This window comes from Centropristis striata, chromosome 18, assembly GCF_030273125.1.
Source record: "Centropristis striata isolate RG_2023a ecotype Rhode Island chromosome 18, C.striata_1.0, whole genome shotgun sequence".
Taxonomy (NCBI): Eukaryota; Metazoa; Chordata; class Actinopteri; order Perciformes; family Serranidae; genus Centropristis; species Centropristis striata.
In genome coordinates, this window is record NC_081534.1 from 19,247,610 (window position 1) to 19,273,200 (window position 25,591).

Sequence of the window (25,591 nt, forward strand, 5' to 3'; positions counted from 1 at the left end):
CAGAGGACATGGTCCCAAATCACCACTGACTGTGGACACCAATATTGAACTTCTTCACAATATTCTAATTTTCTGAGACACTGAGTTTTGGGTTTTCATTATCTCTAAACCAGAATCATCAAAATTACAAGAAAAACAGGCTTGAAATATTTCACTCTCACAGTCTGTGCTTAATGAAACCAGTTTGGTTAAGATGTAACTATTCTATAGTCTACATTAAATACACTTACAGGCCTCAAGTTGTCACATTCTTCTCTCGTGTTGCCTTCGTCAGGGATGAGGGAAATGTTTGCCTCCCTCCATGACGGGGATTTCTTCTTCTTCTTCTTTAAGCACCCAGCTATAAACCTTTATCAAACTTCTCCCTCAGCACCTTGTACCACTGAGAGATGAAGCTGTCCTGCCTTCAGTCTTATGATCAGGTGTCACCTTTACACTAAAATTATAATTAAATCCAGTTTTTGTTTTGCTGCATGTTTTAATCCTCATAAAATTCTGCTCCTTTAATGTAATCTCACTTCATTCATATTCTCAGTTTCTCTAATTGTTCAGTATTGTTCTAATGATTCAATTCTCATGTCCTTTCTTGCTCTAAATCTTTTTCACCATTTTCTCCATGAATGATGTCATCCTTTACTTATGTCTCATTATGAACTCATTCACTAATGTAATAAAGCACATTTAATTTACTGGAGCTAGCTCTGTGTTGTTGGCTGACTTCATTTCAAATTGCTCATGCATTATTAGTCTTATAATGTAATGTCATATTGTAAGAAATCAAACAAGTTATTTAGAAAAATAATTTTATTTGCCATCTGAACAAACAAGATCAAACTTTCATATTGCAAAAAACAAGCAAACAAACAAACAAAAATACCAGTTAGGAGCATCACTATATTTAAATATACCTTTGGCATTCATCAATTTTAAAAGTAAAACAAAGATTAATTTCTCATACAGAGAGTTGTGAATAACATCCACACCAAATATGACAACCATTCATGCATTCTTTTGCATGTTTAGAGTACTTAAATGTAACAAACCTATTAAATCATACATATAAAAATGTTAAATTGTTTGTTTGATAAATAAAGCTTAATAGTGGAATTAATGAATTCCCTAAACCTGCCTGGTTGCACAGACAACAAACTCTTAATAAAAAGTGCATGTGCTGTTTCAGTTTGCCCTTCAGCCTCTCTGGCTGCAGGTTTGAGCCAGGGTAACTGCATTTAATGCAAGAGCAATGCAAGAGCCAAATGACAAATTATACATGAAATGATGCTAAATAAATGTGTTGCCAGTCCAAATAACCAGCTCCTGGTTTGTTTTATGATTTTGTGTGACAAACAGCTGAGGATCACCTGGTGAGTCATTAGTCAATTACTATAATACTTATTTAAAAGTTATATGATTGACTTTCACCAGGTGATTAACAACAAATCTGCACAGTTCGTATTGCTTATGAAGACATTTAGAGAGTTTCTCAAAGTGATCTACTGTCTAGCAGTCTGATATGCATTCGGTATCCAGGAGCAGGAGAAGAGCATGACATCCACATAGCTGAGGTTGGAGTTTTGAATATGAATATTCAGTTTGAAGATGTGTATATAAAGTTTTCCCTTTAACGTTTCATATTTATTTACATATCAGTCCAAATCACTCTGCATATCCCTGAATGTGCAAAGGGTTTCTCTGCTTATTTAGGCTAACAGACAAGCAATGCAGCTTGTGCTATTTATAAAACATTTTTTAATTATTACACTTTTGGGCCACTTGAGGGCAGTCCAACGAGCTGTAAATACAACATTGACATATCACTTTATAAAGTTGTTATAGCAAATGGGCCGGCAAACAAAGGCTCCATAAAGCTGTGGGAACTACACAGTTACAGTTCAGTATCTGTGAGTTCTTCCATAGGAGCAGCACCTTTGACATGACATTGTTAATGAGCAGTGAGGAGATAATAATGTTTGGATACTCAGCAATAAATTAAGCTCTCACTTCATAATCATAGCACAGGATCAAAGACTGGCCTAATTTGTTCCTGGAGTTACAAGTTAGTATATCGTGAAAGTTGTTGTCAACTGGTGTGATACAGAAAACCGAGGGCTGTACCACGAGGCAAGATATGTTGAGTCTAAAGTCTGGGTTTCCTCTGTCACCAAGGTGGCTCTCTTTTTAACTGGCTAGATCACCATGGTAACTTATGCTGCAGAGCTAACCTGGTCAGGACCAGCTTTTGTTCAGAGTTTTGTCTTGGAATCGGCTGAAAAGCCTCAAAAAGCGTCTCACTCTCGTCAATAGTCAATCTATAATGTTTTGATGGTCAGCTTTTACACTGCTGGTATTTTACAGTTAATAGAATACTAATTAAAAAATGGATATTGTTATTTTCCCCCAGATAATCTTCAATTAGTAGAGATAATTTCACTTTGATTTGACCAAAAACTAAAATAATTTCCATTTATCCTTCATCATGTAATAGTCCCAAACCTAATAGCAATTCTTGATAATAACATTTACACTACAGGCCAAAAGTTTGGAAGTAACTTAAATTTTCTAAACCAGTATGGATTTTTGGATGTGTTTACTGCATGATCATACTTTACCTTTATGGAATTGAACCATTTCCCTAAATTAGCCTTTAGGTATACGTTGATGTTACCAGACCATTGCTGAATAAATGTTAACAAAGGAAAAAAAGGGCTTAGTTTTAGGGTTGAAAAGATTTGGAAGAGTCACAACTTCAGTGCAAAAGTAAAAAAACAAATCACAGCTTGCAAAATTCGCTTTAGCTCTTGGCTTTTGAGAGTTTGGATACGAAAAATCCAATAAATCTCAACTGTGTTCATATCTCTGACAAACTACCACAGAAATGGCTAGAATGAAGCAGCTGAGTAAAGAAACAAAAGTAAAGATTTATACATTAAGGAAAGAAGGATACACAAAGTCTAAGCAACAAAAACCCGAAGACCTGATAATTACAGTAAAAATGTGTTCTAATAAGTGACTCTTTATATAATAATCACTTTTATTTTGTTGCAAAGTATAGCAATGAAACTATGATCTTTTTTTGTACAAATTTGATCTTGCTTCCAAACTTTTGGCCTGTAGTGTATATCTGCTGCATTAAGTTTAAAGTTTAAGAGCTGCAGAATGTGCAGCAATTTACAGTAGGCACTGAGAGTGCAACAAGCACCTACTACTCAATGACTTATTACTCAATTGGTGTTTTTTCAGCATTTCTCTCTCATTTTGCAGCAAAAGTGTTTTTGCTTTTTGCAGAGTCAAATGAGGCTCCAAACGCCCCCTTTAATGGCAACATGCAAAAAGCCTGAGGAAGAAAGAATGGTTCAACCATGATGCTGTGATCTCTGATCTTCAGTCTTTGTTGCAGCTACGGCAGAGGAGCCCTGTGTCATGGTCCAGCCCTCTGGTGTCGGCCTGTGGTCCCTTTAGGTGAGCTCTTGTGCACACTCCAACACATGTAAAGGCCAACCACTCTGTATTGGTAGTGACTTGGCTAAACAACATGACTGGTCTACATCCGTCATCATGTACTAACCCCAACCATCAAGGGGACGAAAAATGCTTGTCTGGGGAAAGCCTACATTGTTATGGACTTTTTGAATTCCTGTTATTAATATAGTTATGTATGTTTTATATCTGAAGTATATGGAAGTAAAAGAGTTAATACACACACTGGATTAGAGCGCTGTCGTCAGTGCTGGCGGGTACTGGGTGTCAGTGGGAGACGCAGCCTTCACCCAGATACTGAGTGTAGCGCTCTGAGATGCTTTTCCTCAGCTCATCAATGTCTCTCCTGAGCTGGCTGACCTCCAGCAGCTTGAACCTCAGTTCTTCTTCCACCACCACCACTCTGCAGTCAGTCTCCTCCGCCGACACACTCAATGCTGGACAGAGACAAAGTACAAAATGCTCTCACTGGGTCATGGATTATATACACTGTGGCACTAGTTACTTAAGAGAAGACACAGTAGAGTGAGAGTGGATAAAGAAGTTACCAAAAGGGACCAGATTGGTCAAAAATCTCTATGTACGCACACATGTATGCAGTGAGTTAAAAGTTGATAAGAGTTAACATTTGAGTAATGTAATGGGATAATCGATAGAACTTTCTGGGGTGAATTCACAAAAGGTTTGCACAGCTTTTGCTAAACATGATCAAATAAGGCAAAAAAAAAAAAAGAAATCTCAAATAAATGAGGTTATATATGCATACATTTGGTGAATACTCTGCCAGTCCAATTCACAGACACCAGCGCTAATAGCCACACTCAGAAGAGTGAAATTATTAGCGTCTTCAGAGAGCTGGTGGTAAATGAAGTGCATTTATAAGGACCAATATAAAGTTGACTCAAACTCCCCTACGTGATATTTTTCAAAATACATGAGAAATTATTGAAAAAACAAGTTAAATAAGCAAATAGACCTCTGGCTCAGTCTGACTCTTGTGATGTCCACAGCTGATGCACTCACATATGCTCACTGTGTGAAAGTGGACTGAAGACACATTTACTGTATCTTTGTGGTTAAATGAGTACAATATGGTTTATTAAAACAAAAACAGCACAAGCTAAGCCCAAGTACGTGTACTATTGGGTTTTTTCAGTGCTTCACCCCTCACAACCTACACTAAAACCTGGAGGGCATTTACACTCTACCACTTGGATAATTGCAATCATGTTTAAAAAGGAGGCAAATTGCGCTTAGCTTCAAAACATTATAGCCGTGTTTGCACTGTGATATAATTAGCGATATATCTTTAGTGAATAGGTCCTTCTGACGGGGCAGATAGTGTTTGCAAGTGATGGTGTTTTCAGCAGCAGCAACCCATTCTTTGTGAATTCACCCATATGAAGGTCCTCTAAAGGTCACTAACTTACATGTTGTATCTCTTTTATTCACACAAAGAATGGTAGAAACAACAACTTGTAGTTTTGGGGCGAGGTAGTGTTAGAAAGATAACTAATGCCTAATCAACAGCTCACTTACATTTCCTTCCCATTTTTCTCTTCACTTAATTTGTATAGAATTGTCAGCGCTCATCAGAAGAGAGCCTGTTTACTTTCAGTCTACATTGATCAGCATGTTCTTGCAGCAGGAAGCACTTCTCCCTTTGAGTAATCAGGGACACAAAATCTGCATGAAAATGTTTCAGTAAAAATCTGAAATTCCTTCATTCAAATCAATGAGTGTTCAGTTCTTTGCACATAGAGTTAACATTTAAATAAGAGAGTGGACTTGAGTCATGGAATCTGATTCTCCACAGTGGTTAAAATACGTATACAACAGATTACCAGGTTATCAGGTTTTTTTTCTCCTCGTACACTAATGATGCATGTGTATATAACTCCCTTACTCTTTTTTTACTGTGATCATGTAACTCACACCATTATTTTTTGTTCAAAACCTTGAATAAGGACTATATGTGTGTGTGTGTGTTTGTGTGTGTGTGTGTGTGTGTGTGTGTGTTACCCACATACATTTCATGCCAAGAAGCAGAGAAAGGTTGGGCTCTTTCCCCTGTGCTCTCTGAGCCAGGATGCTACACAGAGCTTGGAGGTCTAGCAGACACAGGGACATCTCTTTAAGCAACCGGCCCACTTCAGGCATCTCCACACGGACCAACTGCCCTTCATCCACCTGCTGCTGATTAAAAAACACACACACACACATATATATTTCAGTGTCTCTGATGCAGCAGGAAGCCTGACCCTTAGGGATACACCACTTATTGTGTTGAATAGTACACTGATACTGATACCTGTGTGTGAGATGACATGAGATGAGAAAGGCCTCCTTTCTTTTGTAGTCTCGTACTGGCAGCCTAAAAAAAAAGCATAAAATAAGACGGGTAGGAATAAATATATAAATATACAACATGATATTATGTATGAGGTGAGAAGGTATGGCTTCTCTCCATCAATAACGACATTTAAGTTTAAGAGGTATTCTATTGTTAAATGCTAGGTGGCTAGATGAATGATGATGATGATGTGAATGGTCACATTTTTTAAAATTCTCTATCAAGAATACGAGCCCGAGGTGTAAGTGGATATGTTTAGCACCGTACCGTTAGCTGCAAGGTCAGTCTCTCAATCCGTTCTTTATGATGCTCAATCAGCTGGTGGGGATCAGAGATAACAAGTTAATGGACTTCTCACTTTATATGTGTATATGCATTTGGGCATGTGTGTGTTACAAATGCTACCCTGCTGCTGTGGTCTTGTTGCTCCAGAAGCTGGATGTTTTCCACCTCGAGCCGCTTCAGGTCCTGCATGGGCTGCCTCACCCCATCGTCCAAACAGTGCTGCACTTTCTGCTGCAGGCTTTATCAGGACAAGAGAGACAGAGAGAAAGAGACAGGTCCATATGTTTACACAGAGCAACAGACAAAAGCACTTTAGCAGTAGTTTTAAAATCAAATGAAGAATAAGGAGTTTGTTCAGACTGAATGCAAAGGAAAACACTGCATATTTACATCAGGTAATGTAAACACATCAGGGGACACACATTTATTTTGAGCTGTGCAACTTGAGGTGAAGATGTGACCATTTGAGTTAAAAATGTTTCAACTTCTCTTTTTCTATGTGAGATGAGACAAAAAGGAGGTAAACTGCAATAAAGTAACAGACCTGAAGTTCCAGGAAGAGTCAGTAATCTCACAAACTAAGCATCATTGGTGTGAACTACATGTGTGTGCACACCACTCAAACATGGTTGCCGTGTATATTGCTAACGAGCCAAAGCAAAAATCTGTACAGGTTGTTCATTGTTTGTTCAGGTCAAATAAATACAGACAGATTAAAGCATTCCAGCAGTCAAATTAGTGTGAATAACAAAAATATAAAGACTTGATTTGCTAATCCACCTTAAAACAAGCCAAGCTCTCGACGACCTCCTCACTTCCTTCTGTTGTTGTAATCAATTGTATCATTATTCTACAATTTGAGGTCAGTGCCTGAATTTAATAGTTTTAAAATGGTTCTGCAATAGTGCTTGGCTAAAGAGGATCCTATGTGGGGATAGCCTCACACTCACACAACAAGATCTTCAACTTAAACGACAGATTAGACCGTTTGTCAGTAGCACCCATAACCACACATATGATTGTTTGGGCAGTTGACGGTACTGCAGAGCGTTCTAAAAATAGCACACGTTTCTGTGATTTACTAGAAAACCACTGATCTAGGTTTAGGGCAAAAAACTTCTTGGTAAGGCGTTATAAAGGACGTTTAAACAGTTAATAAATGTACATAAATGTCACAAGTGAAGTAGGGACTAGGGTGTATGAGCCACGGAAGTTATGTAAAAAGTGGTTTATTTTTGTTTTCACATGGGACATGAAGCCTGTTCTCCTGGGTGAAAGTCCTGACCCATCCACTTCCTCCTTCCTTCCTTCCTCCCTCCCTTCCTCCCTCCCTCCATTCCCAATTGTGACATCCACTATTTAAACTCTGCATCACCGTCAATCATTACTACTACATCCACAAGATGGTGACAGAGGACCGTCTAAAAACATACATGTGAGACGTATTTTCAGCATGTACAAACACCTTATATTGACGTTTTTGAGGGGGAGCCAGTCTGCACTTGCAAAGTCAAGCGCCCTGAGAAGAGGAAAAGTATGGTCAAAGCCTTTGGCAAAGTAAGTAGATGGCAGAGATCTGATGCTAGATGGGGCCATTTGATCACTGCAATTTGATCGTCTATTTGAAAAAAAAAAAAGAGCATAACTAACAGGTTAAACATCAAATTGTATGACTCATTTTCTGGTTTTGCATCTGTCCAAAACAGTTGTTGGCCAACCATTATGTACAGCTGAAAACTCCACTGGGTGATTATTTACCTCTGCACAGATGCAATCAGCTCCTTCTCCCTCATGGTTTGCATCTCAATCCTCATGTCTTTCTCCTTCATCAGAGCATATCCTTCTTCTAGGCTCTTTTGTAATCGAGACGCTGTTTTCTCCAGATCCTTGGCTTTCTGCTGAACCTCCTCCTGCTGAGCACGCACACATACACACACACACACACACACACACACACACACACACACACACACACAGTGGAGTGAGCGAACAGAACTGAGCAATGTGTTGATAAAACTGTAAATTCAGTTAGTCTGTTAACTCTTGTGTAGATTATTGAAGAATTAGACAGTCTGATGGCTATGTGTCCAACCTGGCTCCAACCACAGAACCAGCTCTTTAGACCAGTCTGTCCAACCGCCTTGCATCTCTGTGTCTGATGCTGCCTCCCCAGCAGACTGCAGCATAAAACAACACACTACCACCACAGACTGATAAAACATCTGCAGCATCTTATTACAGATGTCCAGAGATCTGAGCTTCCTTAAGAAAAAGAGGCTCTGCCCCTTTTTGTAGAGAGCATCTGTGTTTAGGGACCAGTCCAACTTATTATCCAGGTATATACCTAGATACTTATAACTTGGCACCACCTCGATGTCCACCCCACAGGTATTCACTGGCTGAAGAGGGGGCTTAAACCTGCGGAAATCTATGATCATCTCCTTAGCCTTTGAGGTGTTCAGTAGGAGATAGTTCTTGTGACTCCAGTCACTGAAGGCTTTTATCAGATCCCTATATTCAGATTCCTGTCCATTCCTGATACACGCCACAATAGCAGTGTCGTTCTAGTACTTCTGGATGTTGCAGGACTCAGAGTTGTATTTGAAGTCCGCTGTGTACAATGTGAACAGGAATGGAGCCAGAACAGTGCCTTGTGGAGCCCCTGTGCTGCTCATTAATGTCCCAGAAACACAGTTCCCCAACCTGACATACTGTAACCTTCCTGCCAGGTAATCTGTGATCTATATTAGGGTGTACTTCAGAAGATTGGATGGGATAACAGATAAACTGTATGTCAGCGATCATCAACTGGCGGCCCTCGGGCCACATCCGGCCCCCCAAAGCTATCAACAGATGTCTGTCATATCTCTCTCTCTCTTCCTGTTGAACAGTTCAGCCAGCTGCTATCCCCTCAGCTGCGCAAATCTCACTATCTTTAGATATTTCCTAAATATTAAATGGGAATAGTTCAATAGATATAAACCATCCTATAAATAAATGAATAACTAAATCATGTGAATCATTTTTTCTGCAGCTTTGCTTTGAGATAAGTTGAGGTTTTTGCAAATAAACTAGTCCACCATTGAATTTTAAAAAGTTTGCTGTGTGTGTGTGTGTGTGTGTGTGTGTGTGTGTGTGTACCTGCTGGGCCTGGGCCTGCACCTCCTCCAGTGTTGGCAGGTCAGACAGGTATTTCTCCAGGGTCTCTATGCGTTGCTGTTTCTCGTGGTTCTGTTCGCTTTCACGCTGACACTTCTTTTTCAAACTAGTGATGTAGCGATCCCTTGTCCTGATCTGTGAACACAAAATACCTCATATGACCAAAAACACTGATCTCATATTAAAACGCTGACTGTAGCAAACTATTTTGAAAATGAAAAGCATATACAGTACAAATGTTACAAATGAAAGACAGTCTATATTTTTAAATCAGTTACTATGTTCGGTAAGCATAATAACAAATAACAACAAAGAGTATAAAGGCGTCCTGTGTGTGTTCCTGAGGTTTGTAGGCTCAGAAGGACTTTCTTTGTGTTAAAAATTGTGATTTTTGTCTTTGCCATACCTTTTCCTCCAGTTTCCTGATGTCCTCTGTATATTTGTGTGTGACTTGCTTGAAGAACTCGTTCAAATGGAGTACTTCCAGTTCAGCCACTGCTAGCTTTCTACCAAGATCTTCATCACAGCACAGCCTCTCAGATGGCTGTCTGCATGGCATTCTTATTGCTGATTCCTGTTGGGCAAGCACAACTTGTGCTGTGACTGCTTCTATGAAACTATTCCATATGGTTATTATATTACAATTTCATCAGAGTTGTGGCTTACCTTCGTATTCTGAATGTAGGGTTCGTCAAACCAGCCTCTCTGACTCTGCAGGACCTGCTGAGCTCTGAGCTCGTTCTCTCTGATCCGGGCATGGAGCTGTAATATCTGCTGCTTTTGTCTGAAACAGAGAATCTCTGCTTACACATATGTCATCTGTAAATAAATTTTAAATGCAAAGTATTTATTTTTAGGGACCTTTTGAGAGCATTATACAAAAGTTATATGTGAAGACACAAAAACAGGTGAGAAAATCCTCAGCACAAAAGTAATTTGATATTATTCTTTTCTTTGTAGGAAATATTTTTGTTCTACTTGTAAAACAAGTTGTATTTGTTTCTGAAGTGTAATGACATATGTTGTGTATTTTTTTATAAATATAAATAAATAAAAATATTTGACTTTAAAGCATCACAAATCAATTATTTCTTACAACTTCTAAATCATTTTGTCCAAGTTATTTTTGAAATGTCTTTGTAGAAAACGTTTAAAAAATTTTTTGTGTTGTGTGTGTGCATTATTTAAATAACATTTTGGTCATTTTTCACCATCAAAATTCTGCAGAAATGATTCAAAGTGGCCAAAAAAATACACATTTGTGTGCAGCTAGCTGATTTTATTTGTACTTAATTGTGACACAGTGATATTTAGTTTTTATTTCATGTTTTTCAAATGCTTATTGTGGCAGATAACATGTATTCCTACATGAAGATATGGAACAAGTGCAATTCTACGTCAAGATTCCTGCAACTTGAGTAAGACAACAAAAGAAAGACATAAACACAGATAGACACATATACGGGATGGAAGTTCTGCTTGAGAATCAAAGTTAGATTCACATCATGGATGTGCAGCCGACAATCCTGCAGCAACTGCGTGATGCTCTCATGTCAACATGGACCAAAATCTTTAAGGAATGTTTCCATTACTTTGTTAAACCTACGCCACAAAGAATCAAGGCAGTTCTGAGGGCAAACTGGGATCCAACCTGGTAGTAGCAAAGTGTACCTAATGAAGTGGCTGGTGATGTCCATTCTCAAAGTAAAATTAAGAGGCACTTTGTTTCTGAACAGAGACAGGCTATAAGTACTTTTGGACGTTGTCAGTGTGTGTGAGTGAGTCCTGCAGTACCTATCTATCTCCAGCTCTCTCTGTCTCAGCAGCCCCTCCTTCACCTTCACTAGAGCGTTGACAGGTAGAGAGGACCCCATCAGCATCTGGAAGCACACATAAACATCTCCTTGAACACATACAGTGCACAAATACATAATAACAAAATTACATCACATAAAAACAAAAGTATCTTATGCTGAGGATTTAAACCATTTTTAATTGATGGTCATGTCATATTAATGATAAGTTATTGATGTATAAAATTCAACATCTGTTTTTTTGATCAATAGCTTAACAATAACTTTTAAAATCAACTTTCATGGGCTATTTCAGTATCACAGTAATCCAGATAAACAATGTATTTTAATCAAACAAAAACACACCTACGCTATTTGTTACCTACATTTGGTGCAAAATTGTGTCATTTTTAACAAGAATGGAATTAAATTGTCAAAAATCTTTCTTCAATACCACTTGAAGACAACAAGAAGGTTAAATGTGTGGATATGAGAGGATAGACCTTCTTCCTCCAGCCATCCAATGCTTCCCTCTGCCCTCTAATCTCCAATAACTACTTCATCCCCTTTTGCACTTTCGTCTCCTCCCTCTCTATCTTCCCCTTCTTCTTTTCTTTACTTCCACAATTGTTTTCCCACATAAACTACAGCCAAAACTACAAAACTCTTCTTACCTGGTTAAGCCCTTGTTCCTGCTGACATAACAGCGGCCCATCTGCTCCACAGCCCTCTGTTCCAGTGCCACTGGTTTGACCTCCACCACCCTCTACTTTGGGCCTGTACTCCATCTGCTCAGTCAGCCACATCTGGGTGCGGACTGCAGGCTGGATCGGGGAGTCTCTATCGGTCTGATGACCTAATGCTGAGTCTGCTGGTTTGGGTAAGCTGAGGCCATAAACCTGTGCACCTCCACGGGCCAGTTTAACTTCTGGTAAAGCACTATAGTTCATGTCCAAACTGTTGTGTTTTACCGATGAGGACAGAGCTGAGGACAGGGACCGATCAGTTTCCAAACTACTGCTCCTACTGCTGTGGTTGTGTCGGTAGCAGGGGCCAGCACCTGGTGAGCGCTGCAGCAAGCTGTGGCAGAGCAAGGAGGAAGATAAAGGTAAATAAAGGTCCACGTTTGAACCGAGGGGTTCCTTTCTGTACCCATAAAGCAGGTTTCTGTCCAGGGAGCCTTGTGAATCTGGGTTGTAATGATCTCCTGATGTCCTACTGGAGCTCTTATCAGGTCCAGATGACAACTTTGTGAGAGAAGACCACCTGCGGATGGGCTGCTGGTCCTTCGTGTTCAGACAGCTTGGTGCACCCAGGGGAGACACGGCTGGTGTAAGCAGCTGGCAGGACCTGCTCCAGTGACCTGTGCTGCTGGGTGAGGCTGGCATTCTGAAGCTGGTGTAGGGTGAGGAGGACGGGGACAGCATGACATGGACAAAGGGGGCGGCACTGTCCTGGCCCATGTGATGCTGGGACACCGGCTGGAAAGACAAAGGCGTGGTACTGGAACTGGAATCATCTGAAAGACATACGGGTCAAAGGGACCGTAAGAAAAATGTGAATGTTAAAGAATTATGTCAACAAACATCATAATCAACACAATATTAGAGAACATTACTGTGTTGTTTCAGCAATTAGCATCATACTGAGTGCTATAATTCCCGCCCGTCGGAAGGACATCCCATACTACATGAGTTGGACCGAGTGAGTTGTTTGAAAGGGTACATAGGAGCACATTGTTTTTTTGCTTTGCTCGTTGTTCATTTGATTCAGGCGCTGTGAAAAAAAGGTTAAGACACTCCTGACATTTTGGCAAATAACAAAACATTTTGCATTTTAAATTCAGAAAATTCAGAAATTATAGGGCCCGACATATCCGTATTATGAGTCCTTATTATAAAGTAGTTTACCGTAACAAAGCTTAAATAATGAATAAACTGTCACAGTGTGAAACACTTAGTCTGATGGCTGTAAACATAATGTGATGCTTATATGTAGAGGGACAAAAATATTGCTGTTTGGTCAAGTATAGAATACAATTCTAATTTGTATTAATAAAATATATATATATTTTTTAAATTTCAGACTGTAGTTCAGAGTTCTAATGCTGAAAATACTGGACTCATGAAAATACAAGACGTGTGGAATCCATTGGTAACAACGTTGCCTTGATAACTTAATAAAGGGGCTGGAAAAAACAGGGACCCTGACCTAAAGATATCTGAATGAAAATGGGTTCTGTGGGCACCCATGCCCTTTACAGAAATACTCATTTTTATTAATGCTAATCTTGTGCAGTTTGAGGCAGAAACAAATGAGCTTTTCTCATGCAGTATAAATGTGTTATTTTCTAGTGCATTTAAATATTTCTGCATACTGGGGTCCCTTAACAGTTTTGGAATTGAATAAAATATATTTACTAGAAAACCTTAACACGCAGTGCTGAGCTGCATTTAAAATTAATCTTCATGTTGCTTGATTTCAGATGATGTACACCACTACATGTGGCATCTAGGATCTGCAACGTACCCCTGAACAGCCCCCATCTGGGTAGAACCAGCCCACCAAAGCACTGTGGCTACGCAACAGATTCATTATACACCACGTAAGCTGCAATTTAACCTATCACCAACCTGTGCTTGTTTTGACAGAGCAAGAAGGTCCAGTTGAGCACAAAAGCTACATATTAAACCCCAGTAAGTTCTGTTTTCCTTGGACCTATTACAAACTGATGACAAACTAGAAAGATTGTAATCAGAGCAATGGGTCCTTAGTTTTTTCAAAGTCTGGCAGTGTTTCCTCACATTGTGAAATGGCCCAGAGACATACACTGCAGAATAAGAGAAAGGACATCCTACCTTCCACGCTGTCAGAGCAGTAAGTGCCAATCCCAGTGTCACCGCTGTCCGACACCGTGCTGTGTCGGCGCCCCCGATAGATACTGTTCTCAGGGCCAGGGGGGTTGCTGTGCCAGGCTGATTCTTGGCCAGGAGCCCATCCTGGAGAACCACCACCACTGGAGCCTAGAACAACAGTTTTGAAATGCTAGCTGTTAGTTTTTAAATTACCAAAAAATGGAATTGTCAGGTTGGCCACTCGCCAGTGTTTCATGGTGTTACAACCTTTAATTTTTTATCTAACCTATTATCTACCATCATGATAATCTTGAGGTAAACAGTAGAAACACTGTCTCTCCATTACAAAGTAGGAATGTGCACTTCTACATACTTGATTGGCCAACACAGCCCCTTACCAGATAACATGGCACTAAAACCCAGAATGGTTGAACCAGGCCGTAGCTCTGTGTTGGGACCCCCACTGCACTGCCTGACTCGCATCATTTAAATGAATAGGGGTGCTGCATTTTGCCTAACCTTACGCTAACCCTAAGCGCTGCCCTTAGCATGCTAAATTGTCTTCCATATTTTGCCTGAAAGTGACCAATGAACTGTATAAACACACTTGTCAAGATGATAGCATGAAAGGTTATGAAGTGGACATATTAGCATCTCTCTTAAATGCTTTTTTTTTGCACTATTAAATGGTTTTTGAAGCTTTAAAGTCACTGATGTTGTTGGCAGGACTGCTAGATAACATCAAAATAATATATAGTAGATAAATGACAACAACAGTCCAACCAGTACAGTTGCACAAAGGCCCAGATTTTCACATGCAGACATGACAGAAACAGCAATCTTGATATGGATCACTTGCTTGATATCGTTATGTGCATCAGGAGATTTTTTGTTGTGTTATTAAGTGTGAATACTGAGCAATAATATAATCCAAGAGTACACAGAAACATGTGGAACTGAGTTCTATGAATGACGCACCTCTTTACTGACAGAAACCAGGTCAATGAGGACAAATTAAGTTTTATAAACTAGTTCTGGGACGATAACCATGCTTCAAACATCTCAATTATGCACAAAAGTAGGCTACTTAAACATACCTGGGTCATTGATTTCCCTTCTCACTCTATTTTCACAATCTCTCTCTGTTCTCTCTCTCTGTTTGATTAAAGGAACCACTGGTGGCATTATTAGTATCAATGCATGAGTAGACAGCTCCCCCACTCAGACACTTACAGCCCTGATACCATTCTGTCTTCCCACCTTCAGCTGACACAGAACCATCATCTATCCACTAACTAATGTCTCCCCACATTCCTTCATACTTTCAGAACCTGTAATTAACAAAAAGCGGACAACCTTGCAGCTAAACTAGTGGGTAATACTTGGGGAAAAATTAAATTAATGATAGTATATATGAGGATCGGCTATTTGGACAGGTAGAAAGTCCAAATTAGTATCCCTAGTAGTCATTAACCTGGCAGTCCTTCAATGAACTAATCTCCATCTGGAGGATATGAATATACATTTGTTTGAATTTAAAGGCTGATAATTAGTAACAGGCTATGCTACATTAACAACATATCTGCAAGCTACATTCATATCTCTGGACTTCAGTGACTTCAGAACTACAACAATATTGCCATGAGCATCACTGAGTAGTGTCTCCTGGAAACCGTTTCTGTTGGGTTGTGAGCTTCTTGCAGTGTTTTCACTAAATGCAGTGCTTTGTCTTAATGGTGCGCACGTGAAATCAAGCTGATGTTTTAGTGTGTTGTGAAGTCTGCGTTATCTTAATGCTGCATATGCCTTGTCAAGTTGATAAAGTTGCTGTGAAATGTGCAGTGCTTGAGCTCTCAGGTCACTACAAATGTCTTGAAAAGTAAATGCCACCTCGGACAATGAACTGCAAAGCATAAAAAGTAACAATTAGAAATGGTCATGTAGGTCATGCCATTGAAAGATTTTTCCAGGGCCCGCGTTTCCACATTTAAAAGTCATGCTTTGTTATATTTGATCAATTAATCCACAAATGGTTTCAGTTCTAGGTAAGACTGCCGTACTTTCAGAGTCTTCAGGATCAGATGTACAGTGTAGCTGGTTCCCATACTCTCACTTAAATGAGTCATTGATTGAAGCTTTTGTAGTACAAACTTCTGATTTAAAATTTGCTTTACTCTTGTAGCCTTTATGGCAAGTTCCAAGGTTGTGAATTTAAATAATGACTTATACTAATAACTATGTGACACTGATTTGAACTAGCATTGGTGAATCATTCACTTGTTTAGGCTAAAATAGTTTCCTACCTTCAGTAATCTCAGTTCCTGCTCTCTTAGCGACTCACTTCACCTGCAGCTAGACATACTCCCTGTATAACACCTCAACACCCCCCCAAACCAACACTTTCTCCTCGTACATCTCCTCATATTGTCACCCTGTTAAAATAATCGCCTAAGTCATTTTTTGTCAAAATTGTTTTTCTTTTGCCTAAATCATCTCCTCATGACGCCGGCCACCTATGGTAAAATCGCCTACATCCTCAGTTGATCAGATCATGTGATTTTACCCCTTTAAGATAATGTCCTATGTCAAGTGTGTGACTTAAACGGATTTATTATGTCTAAGTCAAAATAAAATGTGACTTAGGCAATTTTTTGAACATGCCTTTGTGACTTAAGCAAGATATGGTAACACTTTATTTTGAAGGTGTCTACATAAGAGTGACATGAGCGTGTCATAAACATGACATGTGATGTGTCATGAACATTAATGACACTTTGAAGTAACATTAATGCTCATGATACTTGTCATGTTTCTGACAGGCTTGTGTGACTCTTATGTAGACACCTTCAAAATAAAGTGTTACCATAACTTGCTTAAGACACACAGGCATGTTAAAAAAAATGGCTAAGTCATTTATTTCTCTTAAGTTACATCATTTACACACAGTGTAATTACTATGCCAATAGCCATCCTTTGTTACATCCTTTTTGAGTGAAATGATCAATAAATGTCATATGTTACACTTTTGGTGAAGTTTTTTTTCTGTTTCCCGCAAAACTTGAAAAAAAAATGACTTAGGCAATTATTTTAACAGGGTGACGATATGGAGACGACGTGCTAGGCAGCCTGATAACCCCAGTGCTGCTCTGTGCTAGCTGCCGTACTGAGAGCTGCTCCTGGCCTTTAAACACATCACTGGCCTGAGCTAGCTCGGCTGTCAGACCGCTAACTAATAATAAGGCCGTCTCACCTGTTTTATTAGATTCGTATCCATCTTCTAAATCACTTCTGTACCACATCCCGTGTATCTGTGGACTTTATATAACAGCAGGAAAACGGCAGGTCTGACCATAGGACAAAAGAAAAACAGGAAGGCTAAACTCTAAACACACGGCTCCTCGATTATTCGTTACATTATTGTATAAAGTATAAAAATAATAATTCCTGGAACGTCTTCAGTCTCAAAACATTGTAGCAGATAACGGTATCCTTCCGATAAATTAAAGCCGCACGTCCGGAGCAACGTCCTCTGACAGGAAGTGATCCTGACTAACTCCTCCCCCGCAGCTCAGCTCAGCCTGTCACAGTGAAGCTCGCGGAGAGAGGATAGTTTCCTCAGTGGAGCAGTGATTGTATTGCACAACAGCGGATGCTTTTGGATTTTCTTGGAGCGTTTATTCCTGTAATTATGGTACAGGCTCTGCGACAATGAAGTTTGTCCAGGACATCAGACTGCGGATCTGAGGCCGGATTCACAAAGCATTCTTAAGGAAAAAAAATGCTTCTCATGTGCCACTTTTTTCTTAACTTTGCTCTTAAGACAAAATTTAAGGAGATTTGGTATTCATGAAATAATTCTTAACTTTTCTTTAGTTTTTTTTTTTTTTTACTTTCTTCTTAATTTTTTTCCTAAGATAGAACTTGAGAACGAATGAGATTCTTGAAAACAAAGTTCTTAGATTTCTTCTCATATTTCTTCACAACTTCAAGAGAAGCCCTCACCAGTCTTAAAACGGCTACAGGAAAGTCTTTATGTATTTACTTGAACAAATTTGTATGACAATTATTTGATTTCTTTAATATTCAGTTTAGCCCTAGACAATGTGTTACCACATTTTGTTTATTGAAGTTGGTCAGAGTAGTTTTTTTGTGAATGTATCACATAAAGCTTATTTTGGCAGGTGACATAAAATTGAGATGTCCTTTTAGTCTGTGTGACATGTGACACTATTCCTAGATTACACTACAATGTACTCTTAGTAAATCATGGAGGCAGTTGTTGTATTTGATACTACTTCATTAATGATCGAGTGATCTTAAGTTAAAAATCTAAGAACTTCCTAAGTGAGAAAACTAAGACGTTCCTAAGACATACGACTATTCTAAAAAATGGTGAATAGCATTTAAGAACATTCTTAGGAACACTTTTGTGAATCCGGCCCCTGGTAGTGATGGGAATTTTGTCTCTTTTTAGTGATCCTCATCATTTGGCTCAGCTCAACAAGAAGAGCCGGCTCTTTCGGCTCCCAAATGGCTCTTCGTTTTACCACTTATACCTTTTATAATTCAGCCAAATTTAGCGCTGTTTTGACTTGCGATTTGTATTTGAACACATATATCACTTAAATTTCAATAAATTGCTGTAGCCAATTGCATTTACAGTTGTAAAATCACTTGTAACTCTCTAACTTGCTTGAAGAACCACTCTGCTACACAAAGCAGATAGAAAATGGCTAAAAAAACCTAAGCATCCCTCTCGCTCCTCCACAGTCCAAATATGGTCTGCTCCCCGTATCGGAAACAAGATGGCGACGCAAGATGGCAACGAGTGTAATGCTGAACTCGATGCTTCCAACGGGCAGTCCACAAACCAATGGGTGACGTCACGGTCACAACATCCATTATTTATATGCAGTCTATGGTCTAGCCTTTATAATGATGCACTTCCGTCATAGACAGAAGAAGCATCTATGACACTGGAAATGAGTCTGTTAGAAATTATGACATTTCTTCGAATTTTAACGAAATAATAACACAATAAGACAAGGTAGAGGGAAGAAGGATACAGACACAGATTCAAATGGACTGTGCTGATGAGTCCCCTGGCATAACTGGGCCTCCGGTAATCACAACTACATTGCATTACTGCAGAGCATACCATGTTGGGTCATCAGAAGCTTTATTTGAGGCTGACACATAATTAGCAGGGGTTTGTGGGTCTTCCACTACAAAATGTTGAGCATTAAACACTATGCATAATATCCTGCATTATGGAGCATTTTTATGCACCAATTTATAGTGGAAAAATGTTTTTATTTATGTGAAGGAAAACACAACATACAACCAGCAGACAAATGAAATAATGGAATGGAACATAATCCAGTAAGGCTCTCAGGTATTCTGTTTTGCTTTTTAATATATTTTTATTGATTCACAGTTGCAGTAAACAGTACAATCAAAGAGACATATGTTTTGCTTTTTAAATACTTATTCTCTTGTATATCAAGTTTTAACCTTTAATGTTATCTCTTCTGGGTCAACACACATAGACATAATTTTTCATTTCATTGATTTTTCCTTTGAGTCTGTTGTTTGGAGATGCAACCTCTTTAAATGTGCATGTGACATCTGTTTACATCAAAAGCTATCTGCACATTTCAAACATTGGCCTATCCCATATATCTGTGTTCTCTGACAATTATTATAAAAAGTCATTCTATTTTGAGAAGAAACATTGTAATATTACAAGAATAAAGGCATAATAATTAAAAAAAATCTAAAATAAATCTTAGGTTTCCCTAAACTCAGTGCGGCTCTTCAACATATATATTGTTTTATTCCTCTGTCTTTTGATGTTGTGATGCTTTTTTTCACCATCACCTCCACTGTTTACCTCATTCTAACTAATGCTTTGCATTTCGCTCCTGATAACTCTTACAAGTGCATCTCAATAAATTAGAACATCATAGAAAAGTTAATTTATGTCAGTAATTCAATTCAAAAAGTGGAAATAACACATTATATAGATCCATTACACACATAATGAAACATTTCATGTCTTAATTTATTTAAATTTATTCTAATTATAATGATTATGGCTTACATTTAATGAACACCTATAATTCAGTGTCTCAAAAAATGTTAATATTACAAAAGAACAATTTTAAAAAGTATGTTTAATGCGGAAATGTTGTCCACTGAAGAGTATGTCCATCTATATGCACTCAATACTTGGTTGGGGCTATTTGACTTGAACTTCCAGGAAATGGACTTAGATGCACCTGTATTTACTGTCCCATTGGTGGGGACTCATCAACAAAAACATTCAGCTAAAATAGTAGAGACCCAATATCACAAGCTAGAATCCATGTTTATTCTGCTCCGTGCCTCCTGATATGTTAATAAGCTACTGTATTCCACATCAACTTCATAAAGTCATAGTATGTCAGTGTTGTGTTTACTGTCCCGTCAGCCACAGGACCTGATGTAGCTTGTCCTGGCCCATATTTTCAAAATTTCTAATACTTAACCGTTGTGTTTCATTGAATCTATTCATAGAGGTGGAGCTCACAGTCCGGTAGAAAGTTCTACTAAATGCCTCTTTTGCTCGTCTCCTAAAATGCTTCCCCACAATGACAAACAGGAAGGGGTTAATAGCACTGTGGCTGTATGCCAGATATGCAGACAGCTGTATGCCGATGTCCAGGACATGACCCCAGAGGCATCCAGGTGTGACCTGGAAGTAATCCAGAGTGTCAAGAAACAGCATCACCTGGTAAGGTGTCCAGCAGAAGAGGAAGACAGCCAGCACGACCAGAACCAAGTAGGTGGCCTTCCTCTCCACCCGTACCCCGGGGAACCCTCTGGTCCCCCGCTCACCCAGCACAGTCACAATGTAACAAGTACAGTAAGCCATCACTAAGACAGGGATGAAGAAGCCCAACACATTCCTGGTGATGTTGTGGTGCAGCCTCCATGCTGGGTGGGGGTAGTGCAGAATGCAGGCATCCACACCAGGATCCTCTACGTGCATCACTGTGCGGAAGAGCAGGACGGGTAGAGTGAAGAGGAAGCCCAGGCTCCAAATCCCCAAGCAGATATGCTTGGCCCAGGCAGCTCTCCTCAGACGGCTGGTGCTCATTGGCTTCACCAGAGCCAGATAGCGGTCCACGCTGACCAGCGTGAGGAACAGAACACTGCAGATGTAGTTCATAGAGATGGCCACGTTGACTAGCTTACAGAGGACCTCTCCAAATTCCCACTGGTAGCCTCGGGCGATGGTGACAACCCAGAAGGGAAGGCAGGTGATCATGACCAGGTCAGCAGCTGCCAGGTTCCCGAGGTAGACATCGGCCACTGTGCAGGGTTTGTTCTGCAGGCAGAAGACACAGAGTACAAGGCCGTTCCCCAGCAGCCCCACGACGCTGATCAGACCCAGATAGGCTGGCTGCAGAGAGGACAGCCATAACCAAGCTTCAGTGTAGTTACCGCAGGGGTCCAGCTCTGCAGTCGGGACCAGCCAGTCTGTTGCATTCACAACCATTGGAAACTGTGAATGACAGTACTAGTTAAAGTTTTTCAAAACAGAATTTAAAAGTTATTAGTTATTAACAGTAAGTAACCCTAACCCTAGGACAAGGGGGAGAGGCATAAGAAAGAGAACACAATATATAAAACAACAGTTATGTGTATAAGCCCTGTTGACACAGTGGTGGTGCCAAATTGAGTTTCTTAATTAAAATAATGAACTGAAAATGTTTTCTCTATTAAAATTATTATTCGCTCATACTGTTGAATTGTGATGAAATGTTGTAAACTTGTGTGTACTATGATCCAAAAGACTTAGTGCAGATATTTTTGCAATATTGGATTCAGGTTTTTATAAAATGTCATCAGTATCAATTGGGGCGGCTGGGCTCCATGAGACTCCAGAATCACATTCTGCACCTTTAAAAATAAATAAAGAATTGGGCCACTTTTAAGTTATTCTGTGATTTGACATTTCTTGACGTTGTGATTAGACTACAAGGTGTCAGTCAAATCTAGCAACGCTTTACTATGAATTAAAAAATCTATAATACCCAGAGAAAAGGATTACAAGGATCCCAATTTTTGCTATGTTCCTGATCTGGAATAAGCAGGAGTTAACAAGTGACCCACATGGATCTCACAAAACTGTTATTGCATAAAGTTGTATAAACCCAGTTCTTAACATTCCTGGTAAAATATTTCTGGAATATCTCTGCCTCCACAGTTTGACGTGGAAATAAGCAATGATTCATCACTTACGAGAAACAGATATCATCACAGAGTGCTTCAGCAGTCTACTTTACTCATAGCAGAAGCTTGAATTGTGTGTCATAAATACAGTTGGAATCATTTTGTTTTCAGACACAATCCTCTGTTAAATGTGATTTCATTTCATTGTGATATGTTTGGAAGAGATTGATTAATAAAGTTTTGAGAACAATAATTTCATGGAAATAGGTAAAAAAATAGTAATAATAATTCCGACATTATGAGCAACTGTGTAGTATACAAGTCTGCCTCATTCCCTCTACCTACTGCCTGTGTTTGGTCCAGACTATAGGCTCCAACACCAGCAATGGTTGAATGATGATACTACCTGTACTGCAGTTTTGCTTTTGTTAATTAATGAAATATATCCAGCTATTGAAAATAAAGACCATACACTGCACTGTAAACAAAACAAACAATAGCTACTCAATAAAATTGAGGCAACAGTTTGCACTCAATATTATTAATTAAATCTAACTACGTTACAAGTTGGGTTGATAAAAACTTAACAGGAAGTGTTAAGTGTCAATTAAAAACGGACTAATTCTATTGTGTTGGATTAATTAAAAATTCTCTTGATTTAGAATTACATACACATAAAGATTAGGTCAAATAAGCAGTTTCTATCTCAAACATTTTTATATTAAAGTTACTTAAACAACTGCGTCAAAATCAAAGACGCATTTATATTTAATACATTTTATCAAATATATTAAGTAAAATTAAATGACTACAGAATAATTTATTACAGTGTGCCAAGAAATACACTTTCCTTTCTATCTGCTGTGTGGAAGCTCTTGAGCTGCTTACCTTATCTCTGTTGCTCTGCCCTTTCCATCCAGATGTGCCTCCTGTTCATTCCCAGCAGATAATCGAAGGTCTAGCCTCGACTGGAGTGAGCACTGGAAGACTGACCACTTTTATACGTGCAGGCCCAGAGATCATCACTGTGTCATTACTCACAACTTCCATCTGTTTTCCCCCACAGCCACTCCACTGTGATCTGCTTCACCGATATGCTATTTACTGTCCAGCAGTATTAGCCTTCCCCTTCAATCCCTGACTCCTCTGTGATGAACGGTCTGTTTGAGTGTAGTTATAACTAAGAACATGTGTGCTGAAGCAAAAAAGGGGGAAGAAAGGAATTACTTTTACTTTATTTTATTGTATTTATATTATACTTTATTTTTATGGCCTGTGAATCACACATTATATAACCTGGTATGAGTCACCACCTAAATCAAAGTTTGTATAGTTACTCATTATTACAATATTTTACATTTTGTTTAGTTTTAGAGGGTTTACTTAGCAGAATGGCATAAACATGCTCAAATGTCCAATAAAGGTAAGGATAGTTTTGCGTGAAAGTAAAGCTGGACTCAAGTGTATAAGAAACACCAGAAAAAAACAACAAAAAAAAAGAACCAAAGACCATTGCCTAAAGAATGACTATTATCATTTTATGACTCTAACTCGTTCTTAATTCCAACTTGTCAACCAACGCTTGGTCAGATGCAAACACACAAATCAGCCTTGTGTCTGTATGAGATGCACAGGACTTTCAACTATCTCCACTGTACGCCAATCTGCATCAGTTCTATAGCATAAAGGTCTGTTTAGGGACTGAAATAGAGAAAGAGTCATGGCACTATGCTGTTTGTCAATTTTAAGGGACTATTCTTCCCCATGTGTCATTCACCTTATTATGACCCATGTCACTTCATTTGTAGTTAGCGGTCCCCTCTAGTAGCAACCGCAGTATTTATGAATGACACTTGACATGAGTGACGTCAAGAAGTTTGAAAGCAAAGAGAGGAAGCAAGGAAATGGAATACAAAAAATAAAAGTTGCTTTTAGGGAGGCATGGTTTAGTCCACAGAACCATGCCAGAAGCCATTACTGGAAACCCTTTGGAGAGGGCAGACACTTTAAAAAAATTTCCTGGCAGGTGATTAGTTGAACCATCTGTCAATTACCCTACACACACACACACACACACACACACACACACACACACACACACACACACACACACACACACACACACACACACACACACACACACACACACACACACACACACACACACACACACACACACACACACACACACACACACACACACACACACACACACACACACACACACACACACACACACACACACACACACACACACACAGTGTGCTGAAACCACAGGGGGAAGGGGCAAAAGCCTTCAGTGCTGTATCTGCTCTCCTTTAATGAAGAAATACTCTGCAGTTCTGATATAAGTGATGCTGTTGCAGCATCATGCTAACCTTTTTTAGGAGCCACAATTATGGTTTTGAGCAGACTGTCACCTCTCTGTGTCACCACAAGCATGTGGCAGCTCACAGGAAGCTGATTGGTCAGAACCTCCAGTTGTGCGACTCAAACACATCAAGTGGAGCCTGACAAGATGTATTATCAATACCATGTCCCCACTATTCTTGCATGATCTTGTGATATCCAGTAAAACCTTAAGAAAATACCCTTCTTCTGACACACTATCTGAAGGGGATGGGCTTTCAGTCCATCCCCTTCAAGTAACAACTTCTGAAACACTTCAAAAGTCTGTTTAGTGTCCTTGCAATAGCTCTGATTCAGAGCTCTTTTTAGTTCAGTCAGCAAAACCACAGCACCTGGGATATTCTTTCCCTCTACAATTTCGGTTTCCTTGACCACAGTGCTTTCAGTTTTGAGATTAGATCCTTAGGTGGGCTGGTCAGTGATGATGGCAAACCCCTACTAGGGCCTGCCTCAAACTCTTTGTGTCCTTCTAAGGCTGAAAATGAAAATATATGGGTTAGAGTATTAGAGATAATAATTGTCCATCCCCGTTGTTGTCTGAAGCTCATTCATCTGACAAGTTTCCTTTGTAGAATTGGTCAGATTCTAGTTGGAGCCACAGGTGTCACACACTTCAGAAACCTTTGGGTGACATTGTGGAGACGAGTAAGTTTAAAAAAAAAAAAAATTTATGCACCGTTATCTTGTGATAACAACTTATTATTTTGGTATCTTGATATAACAAAGATCGTATTCTCGTGATAACGACTTAAATAAACGTAGGTTTTGTGGCTTAATTAGGCTGTTTTGAGGGAAGTGTCTGATGCACGATACAAAGGGAAGTAAAATGCAGCAAATATTGAGCAAAATGCAGCATAAACAAAATGTTAATTAACTAAACACTGTCTTTGTCTGCAGGTAATTGCGCATGGAGCTGCGATCGGCTCACTTCACTCCCCGCTTTATTCGCTTGTCAAAAACATTAGTGGAGTTACGGTTTAATTGCACTTATAGGCTATATAAGTGTGTGTGTGTCTGCATGATGTGGACATGCACACTTT

The 25,591-nt window shown here is 39.3% G+C and overlaps 2 protein-coding genes across 4 annotated transcripts; both read right to left on the reverse strand.

The window, feature by feature from the left end:
* Positions 1–786: 786 nt before the first annotated feature.
* On the reverse strand, positions 787–17,454 carry cep85l (centrosomal protein 85, like). 2 transcript variants are annotated; one of them, XM_059356563.1, is made up of 14 exons: positions 17,173–17,454; positions 13,926–14,090; positions 11,742–12,586; positions 11,069–11,154; positions 9,941–10,058; positions 9,681–9,848; positions 9,257–9,409; positions 7,874–8,028; positions 7,581–7,634; positions 6,236–6,353; positions 6,098–6,148; positions 5,789–5,851; positions 5,508–5,673; positions 787–3,914 (listed from the first exon to the last, which is right to left on the reverse strand). In XM_059356563.1, the coding sequence occupies exons 1-14, from the start codon at positions 17,219–17,221 to the stop codon at positions 3,745–3,747; spliced, it is 2,361 nt and encodes a 786-aa protein (XP_059212546.1). In that variant the 5' UTR covers positions 17,222–17,454; the 3' UTR covers positions 787–3,744. The 2 variants fall into 2 exon arrangements, with proteins under 2 accessions (XP_059212546.1, XP_059212547.1); XM_059356564.1 differs by lacking the exon at positions 7,581–7,634.
* A 1,821-nt stretch (positions 17,455–19,275) lies between these two features.
* On the reverse strand, positions 19,276–21,568 carry si:dkey-63b1.1 (B2 bradykinin receptor). Of its 2 annotated transcripts, XM_059356522.1 has the most exons (2): positions 21,411–21,568; positions 19,276–21,294 (listed from the first exon to the last, which is right to left on the reverse strand). In XM_059356522.1, exons 1-2 carry the CDS (start codon positions 21,453–21,455, stop codon positions 20,380–20,382), a joined length of 960 nt encoding a protein of 319 aa, XP_059212505.1. In that variant the 5' UTR covers positions 21,456–21,568; the 3' UTR covers positions 19,276–20,379. The 2 variants fall into 2 exon arrangements, with proteins under 2 accessions (XP_059212505.1, XP_059212504.1); XM_059356521.1 differs by having other exon boundaries at positions 19,276–21,568.
* Between the last annotated feature and the right edge of the window lie 4,023 nt (positions 21,569–25,591).

Excerpts from the sequence above, each read along its gene's own strand:
- cep85l (XM_059356563.1), bottom strand. The coding sequence starts at position 17,221 with ATGTGGTACAGAAGTGATTTAGAAGATGGATACGAATCTAATAAAACA. Across the intron at positions 6,149-6,235 it reads AACAAGACCACAGCAGCAGG|CTGATTGAGCATCATAAAGA; the intron begins GTAGCATTTGTA and ends GATCCCCACCAG. Across the intron at positions 5,852-6,097 it reads GACTGACCTTGCAGCTAACG|GCTGCCAGTACGAGACTACA; the intron begins GTACGGTGCTAA and ends CTTTTTTTTTAG.
- si:dkey-63b1.1 (XM_059356521.1), bottom strand. The coding sequence starts at position 21,465 with ATGGTTGTGAATGCAACAGACTGGCTGGTCCCGACTGCAGAGCTGGAC.